At 50.4% G+C, this 17,262-nt stretch overlaps 1 protein-coding gene across 1 annotated transcript in view; it reads left to right on the plus strand.

Moving 5' to 3' along the window:
• The first annotated feature begins 772 nt into the window (after positions 1–772).
• The window catches only part of TOX2 (TOX high mobility group box family member 2), a 114,389-nt gene continuing 97,899 nt past the window's right edge, over positions 773–17,262 (plus strand). The window contains 1 exon segment of the mRNA XM_090286434.1: positions 773–881. Coding sequence (XP_090142560.1) covers positions 783–881 — 99 coding nt within the window. The 5' untranslated portion in view covers positions 773–782.

Here is a 17,262-nt window from a genome sequence, read left to right on the forward strand (position 1 = left end):
CCCACCATGGGAGTCATCCCATTACTGTCCAGGATACCATGAGCTGGGGCAGATTCCGGACCCCTTCCTCAGAGCTTCCGTTGATAGGCCATTCCTATGGCCCTCTCTCTCCCTGGCATTAAAGGGGGGGCAGGGTCCTGGTGTCCCCCAGTGATTTCAGTCTCGGGAACTCTGGAGGCAGCAGAGCTCACGCATCTGGAGCTCCATAACTGACAACGCAAGTCCTTGCCTCAGTTTCCTCTTATGTAATGTGAGAGTTGAAGCGCAACCATCTCCCAGGGACTCAGATTGGTGGGACGAGTAGGGAGGGCCCTCAACCTTGAAGACAGCACCCATTTTCGAAGGAGTTCCTGTCACCACCTTCTTCTCTCTTCCCCGACGCTGCTTGGGGCTTATTGTCGCCCTAAATATTTATGGCCGGGACCGTCCCACTTCTGGGGAGGGGTGTCGTACAGGCTTCTCCCTCCTCTCATCCTGGGTGGTGAAGGGCGGGACGGGAATGGGTCTCCTGGACAGGCGCACAGCCTTCCCGGACTCCCAGGGGCGAGCACCCTGGCCCGGGACCCAGAGACAGCCCAGCCTGAAGTAGGGACCTCCCCAGCCTGGGCCCGGGCCCCCGGCCCACGGCTGCGCCCGAGGCCGGAACAATAGCGCGCGAGGGCGGGGCGCTCCGCCGGGCGCCGCCCCCGGCCCGCCCCCCGCGCTCGCACACCGGCTCTCACACTGACTCCCACCCGGCGCCCGCCCAGGCACTGCCCGCGGGAGCCGCCGCCGCGCCCGCCATGGACGTCCGCCTGTATCCCTCGGCGCCCGCGGTGGGCGCGCGGCCCGGGGCCGAGCCGGCCGGCCTGGCGCACCTGGACTATTACCACTGCGGCAAGGTAGGCGGGGGCCGGGGTGGGGGTCTAGGCGGGCGGGGCCGGCCCGCGCCTTCGGAGCCGCGCGGAGGCCGGAGCGTCTTGGGCTGGAGCACAGCCAGGAGTCACCTGGTGGCGCAGGACGCCGGCACTCTCGCGGACACACGGGGTCGAAATGAGCGGTGCCCACGCTTGGGGACACGCACACCTCGGCTCCGCCGACGGGCACATGCCACTCACACAGATACCCTCGCTGTTACACTTATAGCCTGAGTTGTTCGTATCACAGCCAGAAGGCGCCCCGACAGTCACTCACGATGTCACAGTGACACACTCTCCATGTCCCCTCCGACAGCCTCACATTCGTTTTCAAGCTGACCCACTGTCACACACAGACAGCCACGCACCTACTTACACTGTCTTACCGTCCCACACAAGTCACCATGGCAGTCATTTATACACAATGACAGGCAGTCACTCGCCCACATACCCTGTCACACCGCCGCATGCAAGTCACCCATTCACACACCACTATGCCACACACCCTGTTACAAGCCCCCATCCGCTGTCACACCCGTCACAACTGGGAACAGTCACACAAAGAAGTCTTTCTGACAGTCACACGCTCGCACTAAAAATGACTCACACAGGCGCACACTGCCACACATAGCCACCCATGGACGGTGAACCTCAGACACACTAGTCACTCTGACGGCCACACAGTCACACGCGGTCACCCAGGGGCAGCCACAGCTCCCGCACCGCCCCTCCCCCATCTGGGTCATCCATACTCGTGCGCCTCGGGCTTTAACTTCTTAGGCGTCGCCGCGCACTAATTGGGCCGTTTGCTAATTGGCCGTCACTGACCGGCTGGGCCTCCGATTCCCAGTTTGCAATGACCAATCCAGGCTTATTCCCTTCCGGGAAGGTGAACGGAGCCCCTCCAGGCTGGGCTGCAGTGAGGGTCACCGCCCTCCCTTTCCCAGATCGTAGTTCTCACCCCCAGCCAGTTAACGCTGCGCTGCGCGGGTCGCCACTGAAGCTTACGTGCCTGGGACCCAGGACAGTAGGCAGCCGACTCCCGCTCCGCACGCTGAGCGGAGCCTGGACCGTTAGGTGCACCTGCCGTGCGCCTCTCTTCCTTCGCCCTGGAGGTAACTTTCAAACTTAGTTAGGAGCAAGACTGTCCGTGCATCCGCCGGTCGTCTGTCCCGGGCCGCCTGCAGCCCAGAGCGGCTTTTCGTCACTCGGAGCCCGGATTGAACAGCGCGCGTGGGTTTCCCCGCGGCCCTGGCGCAGACGCGCCGCGGACTCGGTGGCGCTGCCTGGTGAGTGCGCGTCCAGCGGTTGGATCGGCAGCCCTCCCAGGGTCTCAACCCCACCCCACCCCGCCCCACTGGCTTTTCCTCGTGCCTCCTGCTGTGGGGGTGCTGCGGAAGGGGCGTGCTCGCAAAAGACGCTGGGCCTCGCGGGATGGACTTCTGAGTGCGTCCTCAGGCCCTGGGGAGCGGCACCTGGAGTAGCCCCTGCAGAGCCCTCCGCAGTTTGCCCTGGACAGGGGGTGGTTTCGGGGTCACTGGGCCTGGGGCACCGTGGGGGCGGTGGTGAGCGGCAAGTGAGGTCTCTCAGAGGATGTGGATGATTATCTTTTGTGCGGTGACCGGCAAAGTTATAAGCCTAAGAGGGGGATGGTGCGTGTCCTCGAGAGAAGGCTGGTTCTCTAGCTGTTTCCATTCTGATGGAGGGAAAAATGATTGAAAGTAGCAAGTGGAGTCTTCCGGGAGGAAAAGATGGTTAGGTGTGGGGATAGCTGGTCTGTCTTCTGCCCTTGATTTTGTTATTTTTTTAAATATGAAGTTGGCAAGGCTTCAGCCTCTGGTTTGGGAACAGAGCTGGGCGCTGGGAATTTATGCCTCAGAGTCTGCGTAGGTGGGTGCCTATAGTCCAGGGAGTGCTTTTTGGGGGACGATGTTTCTGTAGACCTCTCTGGAGAGGGGCAGTCCCAAATGGGGGCCTTTGGGAGGTGGCACTCAGCCAAGAGCCCTGCCTTATACAGATGCTCCGTAAAGCTCTGACTTAGCACCAAGAATCAGTGTGAAACCCCCGGCCAGGAGGGAAAGGCCAGGGAATGAGAAACTGGTGGTTCTGGTTTCTGTTTGTGATCTAGGACTTCTGCCTGTCCCAGAGCTGAGGGTGTGTCCAGGTGGAGGAGGATGGCCAGCTGAGCCACTAGGATGGTTGAGAGAAAGGTCTGACCTTGCACTTGGGTGAGAGACAAGCTTCTCAATCCTTCAGGCTTGTGGCATGGTGAGGCAGAGACAGTCACTTGGCTCAGCTAGGGTTGGGTCAGAGGCCTGCCAGAAGCAGATTCTAAATGCACAGCGGCCTTCAATAGTGGTGGTTGGGGGATGGGGCACATTATGTCCAGAAGCCGATGGCGAGGGATTAGGGAGGGAAATGCCCAGGCTCCCTCCTTCAGTTGGTCACTATCAGAAATGGAGGGCAAACCCAGGTGTAGCAGTGAACACACTTAGGGCCTGTAGATTGTTGGGCTGTAGAACGAGGACACAGCCTGCATATTGGGGGCCAGGGCTTTGGAGTCCAGACAACAGGCTTGTCCTCACAGGGACTCAGGCCTGAGAAATACAAGGGCAAGTATCTGCCCAAGTGATGAGGGACAACTACTGTGCAATTAACCTGGAAGGGTCCTTGGCGACCGTTCCCTTGGTGACTGTCCCCTTAGAGATCCTCTACACAGAGATTCCAGCCTCTTTAAACCAAAGTCATGAGCAGTGGCTGTTCTTTTGGTATCTTTTGTTTGAGAAAAATACACAATGGCAAAAAGCTGCTATGGTTTCATTTTTTGCTTTGAAATAGACATGTATTTTATTACTCACAATAACATTAGCATGCATCTGAAAAATAGCTTACCAGATATGAGGCACGCAAGTTACTTATTTCATGTACGTAATAACAGTGCTTGATGAGCACAGGTGCTTGTGGCCCTGTGGCCCCAAGGATCTGTGGCACAATGCTGGGAACCAATGACCCTGTCTTCTTCCCTGCTTCTCAGAAGGGGAAACTGAGTCATGGAGTAGTGTACTCAGAAGTCACATAAGAAACAAAGAATAGAGCTGGGGCCTGAACCCAAGTTTCTTGACTCCCAGCTTGACACCCATCTGGCCTCCTCACAAGTCTCTGTTGTGGTTTGGGGGTTGGGGGTCTGTGACACCCTTTCTAGGGTAACTGTGAATACCCTTCACTTAGATTTTGGCAGGCCACTTTACCACATTACCTGGGGCTTCCCACTCTATTATGGCAGACTTGTGTAAACTGACCATTGGTTTGGGCAAACCTGAGTTCAAATTTCCATTTGTGTCTTTGTGACCTAGGGCAAGTGATTCCTTACTTCATTTTTTATTGGGACATCATTTACATACAAAAAAATGCAAATTTTAAATCTATAGTTTTGATGATGACCACCATCCCATTCCTGATATAGAAACATCTCCATCACCCCTGAAAGTTCTCTCATGCTCCTTTCTAGTCAACACCCCTCTCCCCTCCTCTAGAGCAAACTGCTTATCTGGTTTCTATTATCAAGCTTTGTTCAAGTTCAGTTTAAGTGCATTAAGTATATTTAAATTTTGGAACTTCATATGCAGAACATATATTTTCGTCTGGCTTCTTTTTGCTCAATACGGTGTCCTTAAGATTCATTGTGTTGTGTATATCCATAGTTTGTTCCATTTTATTGCTAAGTTATATTACATTGTATGATATTACACAATTGGTTTATCTATTCACTTGCTGATAGATATTGGGTTTGTTTCCAGACTAGAGCTATTATAAGTAAAGCTGCAGTAAACATTCCTATTCAAGTCTTTTTGTGTGTGGGACAAATCACTTAATATCTCTGAGCCTCAGTGTCCTCTTGAAGACAGCATTGCCTACCTTGGAGGTTTGGGGGTGTTAAGTGAGGTGACGTAGGCTAGGACAGTTCTTGGCACATACCAGCTACGAACATAATGATCATATCAACCACCTGGAACCTATCCTGGTAAGAGGCTTAGCAGCTCTGTGTTTCAAGCATCCTTCATCAGTGGTCCAAATATCCTTCAAGGCCACTCTGGGTATCAGTTTTTCCAGGCAGTGCTCCATGGCCAGCCACCTCCTTTCTTCCTCCAGGCCACCCCCAAACTGGTACTGCATGGGATTCAGCATGTTCCACCCTCCATCAATCAATCAACAGTTATTGAGCATCTCTTTGTGCGAGGCAACTGATGCTATGGCAATGAGCACAAGTAACTCAAATTGCTGCCCTCTGGAGCTTATATATTAGTATGGAAGTCATAAGTATATGAATAAAATATATGGTATTATGACTAATGGCAATGAACTATGGAGAAACTGAAGCCAGGAAGAGGGTTAGGGGTGCCAAGGCCAGGTGCTGGTTTGGAATTTTAAGTAGGGAGCTTGGGGAAGGCCTTGTGGTCTGGACCCGTGGTTCTCAAATTTCTGTACACATTAAGAATCATCTGGCAGGATTTAAAAACCAGATTCCTGGGCTCCGGCCCCAGAGGTTCTGATTCCGTTGGACTGGGGCTCTGAGAACGCGCATGTTTAACGAGCTCCCAGGGGATGCCGCTGCTGGTCCAGCAACCACACGTGTGTAGCAGTGGTTTGGTTGTTTGTGGACAGGTTTTGTGGGCTCCCAGGAGGCAGGAACCATGCCCAGCACCTGGCACAGTGCCTGACCTGTAATTACGCAGGAGACATGTACCGGAGGGGAAATGATTCAACTCTCCCACCCACCCACACAGCTCTCGGCACAGCATCTTGTACCTGGCTGGGATCTAGGCAAGCTGGGTTATGATGAAAATCCATGAAGCAGGAATTGCTGTGCCCACCTCACCTGCTGAGGGAGGTCCCCACAGCTTCTTTCTGCAGGGGCACAGGTGGGCGTGGGTGGATCCTGTGGGAAGAGCCGTGGGCCAGGTGATCGCTGAGCTGAGATGGTTGACCCCAGGGAGCTCTGGAAGGATGCCTGCGTCTCTGTTAGGGGACTCTTTTCTGCTTTCCATCTAAATGTGTTCCCTATAGCCCCCCTCTCCCAACCTGTCCTGAAGGATCCTCTAGGACCACACTCTGTACCTTACTAATCTCAGGAGGGGCAGCCCAGGCCCGGCACAGCTGTCCACAGCCTACTGGGTGGCCTTGAGCTTGGCAGCGGCCTCTTTTGAGCAAATCAGTGACCATGAGCCTAGTGCGATGCAGGAGCTGTGGTGTGGAAATATAAGGAAATAAAGGCTGGGCATATCCTTGATAACTGTAGAATGTAGTGTACCCAGCATGGAAAAGGATGATTTTTTATTTTTTTTAATACTCACCTGAGGACATTTTTCACTGCTTTTTTAAAGAGGAAAGCAAAGAGAAAAACATCGACATGAGAGAGAAGCATAGATTGGTTGCCTCCCTTATGGGGGATTGTATGCACCCAGACCAGGGATCAAACCCGCAACCTAGGTATGTGACCTGACCGGGAATCGAACCCACGCCCCTTTGGTTATGAGACGATGTTCTAACCAACTTAGCCGTACTGGCCAGGGTGAGGATGATGCTTTTTGAGGAGATGAACCCTCATAGGCCTGTTACCACTGTCTCTACCTTCACTTTTGTATTCCCAGGACTGGTCTGACCCATAGCTGATCAATAAATACTGGGTAGGGCAAACGTAGGTTTACAATGGTTCATATGGAAAATACACTAATTAATAAGTAATAATACAAGAACAAACTCTGTGTTTTGCATACTCACAACTGTAAACCTACATTTGCCCCACCCTGTATTTACTGAATGAATGAACTCAGGGTGGTCTGTTGTACCCTGTGGCTTGAGGAAGCTTAGTGTCTATTTGGCTGTTATAATCTGAAGAGTTTGTGGGGAGCACATCAATTCTATAGCAGGGCAAGGGCCAGGGTTTTTTTGGTTGACCTGTCCTTTCTTGAGGGCCATCCCTTACAGAAAAGGCCCAGGGGACAGAGCCCAGCACAGGGAGCAGCCAGTAAGTTGGGAAGAGCAGACTGGAGTCTGTGCACACAGGACAAGGCCCCATGCTACCACAGCCTTGTCCCGAGGACTCCCCTGCAGTGTGACTGTCAGCTCTGTGTGATTCCGTAGGGCCAACTGTTTGCTTCTCTGATTTACTAAAACCGGTCTCAGGATATGAAGGCAGCATAGATTCTGGAACCCGGCAGACCTGGGCCTGAATGCTGCCTTACCATCGTCGGCACAGGCAAGTTAATAACTTCCCTGTGCTTCAGTGTCCCTTCTGCAGAAGGGGCATATCAGCCTCTCACACCCCACCCCTGGGGAGTTGCCTGCCAGGAGGGCTGGAAATCAGACATACACAGCACTCAGCCCCAGCAGGAAATGTGTTCATTTCTATTCACAAAGAGCAGCACAATAGAAAGTTACAATGTGAGGGGAACTTCGTTTCAGCTGGGGTGCTGGAGGGTTGGCCTTCCCCCGCAGGGCAGGAGGTCTTTCTAATATTGGGTATTTCCATGCCTTGGTCTCTGGATCGGATTTTTCTGAGCCTCCAATTTGAACTGTTCAGGATTATGAATTGACAGGGAGCTGCTCATTTCCTCTGCGACTTTCTGTTTCCTTCTTGAATCTGTGTAGGAGGGAAGGTGGGTTCAAGAGGCCGAGATGGTTCACATCACAGCTGCACCATTTGCTGGCCTGGGCCGATGGCCCTGTGCACATCATTTCACTGCTCTAGGTCTCATTTGCCTTATCTGTATGCAGGGACCTAAAGCCTTTGTCGTATTACTACTAGGGAGCTCAGATTAAAGTCCCAGATATGAAAGTTCCCTTTCATTTAAAATAGCGTTTCCTAACCTTGGCACATTGACATTTTAGACCCGATAGTTCTTTGTTGTGGCAGTTGTCCCAGGCATTATAGGATGCTTTGCAGCATCCCTGGCCTTTACCAGCTAGGTGCCAGTAGCAGCCCCTCTGTCTCCAGACTTTGCCAATTACTCCCTGGGGGAGAAAATCGCCCCTATTTGAGAACCAAGTGTGGTACAGGTAAACTGGGCAATCGTGGTGATGAGTGTGGCAGAGCTTTAGTGTTCATGCCTTTCTGTCTGTATTTTACTTCTGGGTCTCCCTGTCAGTAAAGCCTGTATCCACGTGGTTGACAGGCATCCTATTTATGTGGACCAAAAGCCTACACCATGGTTTTTCAGCGTGGTTGGGGAGCAGCAGTTAAAAGCATGTGGTAAGTAATTATTAACTTAATGAGTCGTGGTAAATTGTAATTTTATATCTTAGTGAAAACATGTTGTATAACACAGGATAATACATTGTGATCAATTATCCTGAAGCTTAAACCTGCTACTGTACAATTGCGATTTCTGGTGCCTGCTAGAGCAAGCAACAAAGTTGCAGTGTTTCCATATGGAATTACTTGTTAACTGCTGGTTTACAGATGTTCAACAGGTTTTTACTGAGTGCCTGTTGTGTGCATGCCAGGGGTTTTAGCCCTGTCCTGGTGGCTCAGTGACTCAATGGGAAACTGGTCTTTACTGGGTGAAAGACTGTGTGGACCTGTAATATATTGATTCAAAATGTAATTCATAATTAAATATATAATCGTCTGGGGAAGCAACAGTGCCAGAGCAGAGTCTTATGGGAAATTCCAGGTGGTTACATGGGGGCAGGTGCAGAGTGGTAGGAGGGCATTCAAGGTAGAAGGGGGTGCAGCCTTCCAAGGTGGCTTGAAGGGTGATTTGGGGCTATTATCAGCCTAGGGTGGGGAGCCTGCCTGCAGGGGAGCTGGGACACCAGCCAAGGTCCTCATAAGAAGTGTCGCAGAGCAGCCTGTTGGGTTTTAAGTCATGGAGTGCCTTGGAGTGTGAAGTGTGGTGGAGAGTGTGGAGCGTTTCCTGTTGCTGCATTCAGACCATTGTCAGCAACTGCGTCTTGGTCTTCTGCTGATGGGAGGGTCTCACGACTTGTGTCTGACTTTCCCCACTAGCCAGGGATGCTCTTCTTCTCAGACTTTAGTGCCATAGAATCACCTGGAGGGCAGTTAAAACACAGATTGCTGGGGGCTCCCCTCAAGGTTCTCAGTGGGTCTGAGGAGGGGCTGAACATGCGCTCTGTTAACAAAGTCAGTGCTGCCAATGCTGCTGGTCTGGGAAACACACTTAGAGAATGCGGCTCTAGACTGGATTGTGGGAGGGATTCCCCCTCCTTGGCCTAGGACGACAGGCCATGTCCTGCTGGCTTGGGGCGTGTAGCTCAGGCTGGGACATGGTCAGGAGTCCTAGAGACTGCTGCCTTCCTCGGGCCCCTGGTAGGTCGCAGGGGCGTCTCCTTCACCTTGGAGAGCATCTGACATGGGTTCCCTGGACACAGACTCCATTGGAGAGTGGCCTGTGGAAGGTTTCTCTGGGGTGATGTTCTCAGGAGGTTGACCGCTAAGGGAGTGAGGAACACACTGGGCAGAGGGAGATGCTGGCCCAGAGTACGGTTACTGATGAAAGCATCTCCCAGGGGGCTCTGGAGCTGGGCTGGCTCTTCAGAGGTGTCCCAAATGGAGGCCAGGGGGCTGCCCATGCCTTTGATTCTGGCACCACCCAGCCACTGGCTGCGGTAGTTCCCTGTGCAGAGAGCAGTTTGTGGGGTGTGTGTGTGTGTGTGGGGGGGCTATAGCTGTGGGCCCAGCGACTAATATTCCCAGCCCTTGGGGGATGAATGCAGAGAAAGGGGAGCGCACCCTGTCTGTTTCAGGGAGGTGCCTTTTGGGGAAAAAACTCATCATCCTCTTGCTCCCCAGACAAGGGCTAGCGTAATTTTAGTGACTGAGTCATTCACTGAAGGTTCTTTATCTCATGATATGAGTGAGAGCTGCAGGTAATTGCTTTTTAGGTCCGCATGGAATGAAGAAAAATCAGAATTAATGGAATTTCCGGGGGCCTAAGAAGATTCTCCTACACATTCCACGGTAGGACTCCAGAGTTCTTGGGCTGTATTGTCACACAGTTTCCTGTGTGGTGGGGAGGACTCCAGTCTGATTTCTGAGGAGCTTCTGGAACATGCTTCAGGGAGTCACCTCTGGGCAGGGGACCATGCCTTTCTCTTGGGGCTGGAGTCCTGTCACGTTCTTCAATAGGAGGCGCTCTGCCCTGCCCTGACCTTGACGTAGGTCAGTGTCCATGGCTTTGCCCTTCACCATCACTTCACTTTCGCCGAGCTCCCAAGAGCAGGGCACTTGCAGCCATAACACGGGATATCAGGGCGTGTCTTTGGTCATTAACTCACTCCTGACTTTATTTCACTCTCCTATCATTTTCCCCCTTTATCTTGAGTACCCCCGTTCTTTACTTTAAAAACTGTTTTTGTACTCTGTAAGATATACAGAAATATATTAGACTATAAAGGAGAAGAGGGGGTCTAGAAGAGAGGAGCAATAAAAAGCATGTGCTCTATCCGCCATCTTGAACAAAATGTCCCCTCTAATGGATTTTTATTTTTAAAATGTGTTCTGGTTTATGGAGAAAAGTGGGGTAGAAATAAGCACAAATTATTCTCTGAGCTCTTACCACATCTCAGGTACATTCACTCATATCATCTCATTAAGTCTTCCTAAGAACTCTGCTAGGCACACATGTCCCCATTTTGTGGGTGAACTCTGGACAGGTCAAGTTACAGAAAGTGGCAGAGGAGCTGGTGGGCAGAGCTGGGCTTGGACTGTGCTCTCTCTGCTCCTCTGTCCTGCAGCCTCCACCTGCCAGCTGCTAGGAGTTCCATCCTCTGCAGGGGTGCAGGAGTGGGATCAGCTTGCCCTTGTTTTTACTATTGGTGCATTGACTCTTCTGGGGGCCAGGGGGGCTCCCAGCTGGGCCCCCTGCCTTGGTTTTCAACTTCTATTTGCTGATAGAATGCTTTCACATTGTAGCTAATTAATGCGTGCTTATCTACAAGTAGGGCCTAATTTGCCCAAATGATTCAGAAACCTGTTGGAAATGAATCCAAGTCAGTAGCGTTGCTCAGGATCAATCTCATGCATAAATTCTGTTGCTTCATTGTGCTGTGTTTTGACTTGAACTGAACTTGATAATGTGGAAGATGGACCCTGGGCCTTTTGTTGCTTATTTATTCTGCAAATATTCATTGAGTGCCTATTGGGTGCTACCTACAGTCTTTACAAAGATTACTCTACCCACCCCCCCCCATGCTTTCTCTCTACTGTAAGACCAGCTGAGCTCTAAGTTGATTGTTATGCAAAACCAGACAGTGGTTTCAGATGTGACTTTTGAGTTCAGTGGAAGCGCCTGGGTTCCTGTCCTGGCACTAACAAGCTGTGTGACTTTGGACCTGTCACTTAACCTCATTGAGCCCCTGCTTTCTCACATAACCTACACTTGCATCTCAGGTTGTGGTGAGGCCTCTGGGAGATCGAGTAAGTCATCCCCTTCCTCCTTCCTGCTGCCAGGTGCTCCTGTGGTCCTTGAGGCCTCTCGTAGGACAGTGAGTGTAGGCTCCCTCCCAGTTTTTAAATGTCTTTCATAAACGGTAAAGTCTAAGGAGCTTTCCAGTTCTGAATAGCTGTAGTGGTTCTGATTGCGAAGGTCTCGTTTCTCTCCAGTATCAGTTCCCTTTTGTCTCATTGCGGCTCCCACAGGGACTCTTTAAGCTTCCATTAAACATTCAGACTCACAAGACTCACAGAGGTGATACTTGGTACCTGTCTTCTGGAAGGAGTTGGGATAGGAATCACAATCTGCCAGCAGAGCACATGATCTGTTCTTCAGTCTCTGCAGGATGCTTCTCTTTGCCAGGCCACCCACCCCCGCACCAGGTTTTAGTTCAAGTGCAAGGGAATGAGACTCACAGAGAGGGCAGTTGGAAGCCACCCTGGCTTAGAAGCCTTATTCCCCAAAGAACTCATATCGCGGATCGCAGTTTCATGCTCTTCGCTTCAAAGGTCCCTGCAAGGGGCAAGTCAGTTTCAAGAGTCAATGTACTTAGGAAGACTTACAGCATGGCTTCTTTATCAGATATTTGTCAGTTATTTATAGTGTCTCCAGTCTAGATGCAGCTTACCAATCAGAGATCATTTTTACCACAAGCAGAGCTGCCTAGGAGCATAGCTAACACCCTAAATTCATCAGGTTTCCTGGGGAAATATGCTAGGCAGGTAACAAAGGTGAAATTCTTGTGCAAAAGGGAAAAGGGTTTGGTTAACTTTATCCATATTCACATTCTGTTTCTCCTGGGGGGCAGTTTTGGAGGAATGAATGAATCCCATAGTATATTTTGTGACACAGTCCATCTTTCTATACATTCTCAGATTCATCCATGTAAGACACACACAACACTCTGGCCAAGAGATATGCTTTGGAATCCAGTCCTGGCTTCTCAACTCATTAAGAGTTCTTTCATTCATTCATTTGTTCAGCCTTCCAAAGAACATTCACCACCTGCTGTCTGCTGGGCTTTGTGGTAGACGCCAGGCATAAGCAGGTGATTAAGACCTGGTCCTTGCTCTTGAGGAGCCACTGTCTTAATAGAGAGACAGGCAAAAACAAACACTTCCAGATAGGTGTGGGAGCACCAAGCCAGGCTGCACGTAGTCAGGGAAGTCTTCTCAGAGGAGGAGACAGCCGGTCTGTGTCTGAAAGTGAAATTGCCACATGAAGAAGGTAGAGAAAAGCATTCCAGGTAGAATGAACAGCGTGTGCAAAGGCACAGGAAGAGATGACAACGTGAAGTGATAAGTCTGGAGAGAGGAACACGGGCATTTGGAAAGCTACTTCATATCTCTGGACCTCAATTTCCTCATCTACAGAATGGGATTAACAGTGCTTACCTGTTTATGAAATTAAATGAGATAATAATGCATGTTTAAGCACCTGGGATAGTTAATTTTAATTTCTTTTTTGAAATCTGTCTATGGATGCCTAAAAGCCAGGCTTTGATTTTATTTTTATTTTTATTTTTTTTAGTCCTCACCTGAGGACCTGCTTATTAATTTTAGAGAGAGGGAAAGGGAAGGAAAGAGAGTGAGAGAGAAACATCCACGTGAGAAAGAAACATCAATCGGTTCCTTCTCATATGTCCCAACCCAGGACCAAACCTGAAACCTAGGTATGTGCCCTGACCGGGAATCGAACCCGTGACCTTTTGGTTTATAAGACCATGCTCCAACCAAATGTGCCACACCAGCCAGGGCCAGGCTTTGATTTTAAATGAGACAAGAAAAAAAAAAATTTACTGAAGGGCCTGGCCACTCACCTGTGCAGTGCAAACTCTCCTGTTAGTGGTCCCACCTCTCTTGGATGGAGCACTAAATGTCTGTGCACTGTCTTGGGTTGTGTCTTACAGGATCAGTGAAGCACATAATTGTGTTTTCCTGTTTTCCTAATGGCTCGACATTAACAAGAAGCCACGACCCTGGTGAGGCGTTCTCCAAGACAATTTTCTATCTGCAGACAACCACGCATCTCTCTGGTGCCCTGTCAACGCGTCTTGTCGTTTGCTGCTTTGTCTTGTTTTTCTCAAAGGCGGCTACTTCCCAGATACCAGCTGGGGATGCTTAGCTTTGGGGGACGTTTGCTATCCAGTGACCAGAAGTCGCACACCAGGATGAGCTGAGAAGCCATCTGGGCCTTGATTGAGGATCCTTCTGATGTGTAAATAGGATCCTGTCATTTCTCTGGGCAAAATGACTCAGTGGCTCTCCCTTGTAGCTTGGTGACCTCTTACCAACCTATCGGACCTCTGCCGAAATCCTTCAGCGCCTTCCCCTAGTGTGTGGGTAACAATCAGATGCCTTTTTTGGCTTCTGGATTCTTGTGTGATCCAGCCCCTGCCCGCTTTTCCAGCCTGTCCGAGGCACCAAGCTTTGAGCTGGGGGTAGGGTGCTCAGCAAAGCCAGCCTCCCCCTTGTTGATTCCAATCTAGCCCCCCAGGCCTGCTGTTGTTTCCCAGATCCTCCCCGTAGCCCCCAGCCCTGTTTTATTCTGCCTGAGGGCTTTGCACGTGTTCTTCCCTTGGCCTGGAATGTTCTTGCCTTCATTCTTTACATGGCTGGCTCCTCCTCATCTCTGTCCTCTCTTTCTCAAAGACTGACCCCTAATCCATGCAGTCACCCCATTATTCTCTATTATTATGGCCTCTAGTGTATTCCCCCCCGTTACATGATATATCTGTGAGATTACTTGAGTGTCTGCTCCACCTTGAGGACAGTAAGCTTTTAAACCAGTGGCGTCATGCTGGTTTTCTTCACCTGAGTCCCAGCACCTTAGCGTGGTATCTGCTGTGCGGTGGGTGTTCAATAAAAAGTTTTTGAAAGAATGAGTGAATCAACCGGTGCTTATATTTTCCAGAGATGGCCACTACACCATATCCTTGGTTGTGTTGCCAGGAATACTTCACCCGCCCTGTCTGCATCTCACTTCTTTGGACATTGTTGCCAGAGGCTTAAACACACGTGTGTGAGAGACCCAGCGCCTGGGGGCTCCCAGTGCTAATCAAGGTCACTGAAACAGCATGCCTCCCTCACCTCCAACCCCACCCAAGGAAGAAAGTTGAAATGGCAGTCAAGAAGGTTGATGTTCAAAATCCTCATCATTATGGTTCTGGGGCGAGGGCTGGTGGCCCTCAGGGCAGCCACGCTGTTTTGTCCTCTTCCTGTCTCCCTGTGGGTGGCGACCTTGCCCTTTGCAGGAGGAAGGCGTCACTACCAGATGCTTGGGTTGGGGTATCTGGGAATAGGCGATATGGCCTTCAGAGATAAAAAAAATCTCTCTCTATTCTTTTTTTAAAATAATTTATTTATTTGTTTGTTTATTTATTTATTTTTAGAGAGAGGGGAAAGGAGAAAGAGATGGGGAGAAACATCACTGTGTGGTTGCCTCTCATTTGCGCCCCCAACTGGGGACCTGGCGTGCAACCTAGTCATGTGCCCTGACTGGGAATTGAACCAGTGACACTTGGCTCACAGGCCGACGCTCAATCCACTGAGCCACAGCAGCCAGGAATCTCTCTCTATTCTGTGGGAATCTTTCTGTTGAGCAAACAGGACTTTTTGGTGACTTCTCCCCTGAAGTTATCACCCCTTCCTTTTTATTAAAATTAAATTATGAAGACTATGTTTGGGAAATGGGGAGAGATCACCCGCTACTCTCCCCCCATGCAGACTCAACAATAGTACTTATTTGAGCACTTTCCTTCCCGAATATTTACTGCTGTAAACTGCTTCACTGACGCCTGGGTCCCCAGAAGCCTCTTCCCCATGTTTCTCTTTTCCCTTCCAACATGGTAACTTACCTGTTCATTATGTTCAATGTTTATGTCCCTCCCCCGCCACTAGAACATCAGCTTCACGAGGGCGGCGGCTCTGCTGTTTACTCGTGGATGTCTGTCGGAGCAACTCGAGCTTCTGGGCCTCCGGTTTTGGCATTTCCCACCTACCAGGAAAACTCCTACATATGTGTCTGTCTGAATTTCTGCTCAAGTGCCGCCCCCTCCAGGAGGCTTCACTGCTCTCCCCTGTGCCATCTCCTTGCCCCTGCCACAGCACCTGGGGCATCACAGGCTCCCTGAGCGCTGGGGCACCCCCTCTCCCCAGGAGAGGGGTCCTTGAAGGCCATGTCTGGGAGCTCGGACTTTGTCTCAAGGGTGGTGGGAGTTGAGGTGTGTTGCATTTCAGAAGAATCTTTGTGGCTGTCTTATGGGGAAAACGTTGGGTGGGGGCAAGAGTGGATGCGGGAAGAAAGTCGGACGGTTTAGGAACAGATTGATGACAGCGTGGGGCTGCCCTGTCCAACATGGCAGCCACCAGCCACATGTGGTGACTTGAGTTTAAAACCACATCAAATCAGATTGTATTCCTCTGTCACACAAGCTATATTTCCAGTGCTCTGTAGCCTCTAGGGTAGCCTCTATTGGTCAGTGGAGACATAGAACTTTCCCACCATTGCAGAAAGCTCTGTTGGCTCATTCCAGCTTGGAATGTTAGTGGTGGGGTGGGAATGGGGAGACATGGAGAGGCTTGGGAGATATTAGGAGGTGGAATGTATGAGGTTTGGGGGGCTGGGTTGGCTTTGGGGTGTTAAAGAGAAAGGGTGTCAAAGGTAATACCCAGGCTGTCGTCTATGGGCCAAAGTAGTACTCCTTTGTCAAAGGAGTGAGCATTTTTACGGCTCTTGTTAAGGCTATCATGCCATTTTCCAAAAGGGTTATGTATGTTCACCAATAACATGAGAAAGCACCTGATTTATTGAACCTCCTGGCACGGCTTATTATCTTTTGAAAAACCTTCAGTTGTGTTCATACCTCTTGCCAAATCTGCCTTCACTTAGGACCTAACATGTGGACCATGAGGTCTTTGTGATCAGGGAATTATATGTATATTAATGCAGATTTCAATAAAAAGAGTTATGTTTGCCATTGTGGTATCGTCTGATGCTGTTTAAATGCCTTTGGTAATATCTTCAATCAGATGGCAAATAGAAAACAGGAAAGTTCATAATAAAAAATGAATTAGGGTGATTAGCAAAAGGTGAACCACTTCCCTCCTCAGGCGACAGGCAGAGTTGACGGAGCTTTGCAGGGTGCCTCTTGTCCAAACACATGTCTGGGTTATTACAGACTCTGAGGCTGGCCCTGGGGTCTGCTAGGCACATAGGATTTGGTTATTACATTTAGATTTGCAAAGGTCATGAACATCCCCTTGGAGGGGGCTCTAAGGGGCTCACACCTTGGGGTAGCCTTGAGTAGGGCCTCTTGAAGAGGGAATTCTGACTCCGACTCCTGACAGGCCAGGAGCTGCTTCTTCCAAGGTAGAGACATCAGTGGCCTTGCTGCCCCTCTCTACATCCTCTGGGGCTCCAGAGAACCCCATCTGCCCCTCTTCCCAGCTTCTTCCCCTGGGGTGCCCTTGGGAAACCTTTTCCAGCTCTTTGGTATTGGGGGCGGGATCCTTTAAGAAGGAGGTAGAGACAAAGGCTTTAACTGACTAATGCAAACACTGGGATTGGTTTGTGTGGCATCAAAGAGAAACAATTCTGTTGAGTAAGATGTGTGGGGTTGGGGCTCAGACCAGAAGGAGCTTCTGTCTCAGTAATGTTGAAACTGGCACTGCCCCGGAGCTGGACCGTGGAGATTGTACGGTGGCGGTTATGTCCGTATTGTCTGGCTCACCTCCACAGTTGATAGTTGGGATTGGTTGACACCCACGTTAGCTATATGATGGATGGGTTAATACCATCCTAGTTAATAATCTCCACAGTGGAATGGTAACTACCTACTTTACATCAGATCTCCTCAAACTTGAACGTGCATGTGAATCCCATGAGGTCTTGTTAAAATGCAGATTCTGATT

Source organism: Furipterus horrens, unplaced genomic scaffold (assembly GCF_987537825.1).
Source record: "Furipterus horrens unplaced genomic scaffold, mFurHor1.1.pri manual_scaffold_8, whole genome shotgun sequence".
In the NCBI taxonomy this organism is placed as follows: Eukaryota; Metazoa; Chordata; class Mammalia; order Chiroptera; family Furipteridae; genus Furipterus; species Furipterus horrens.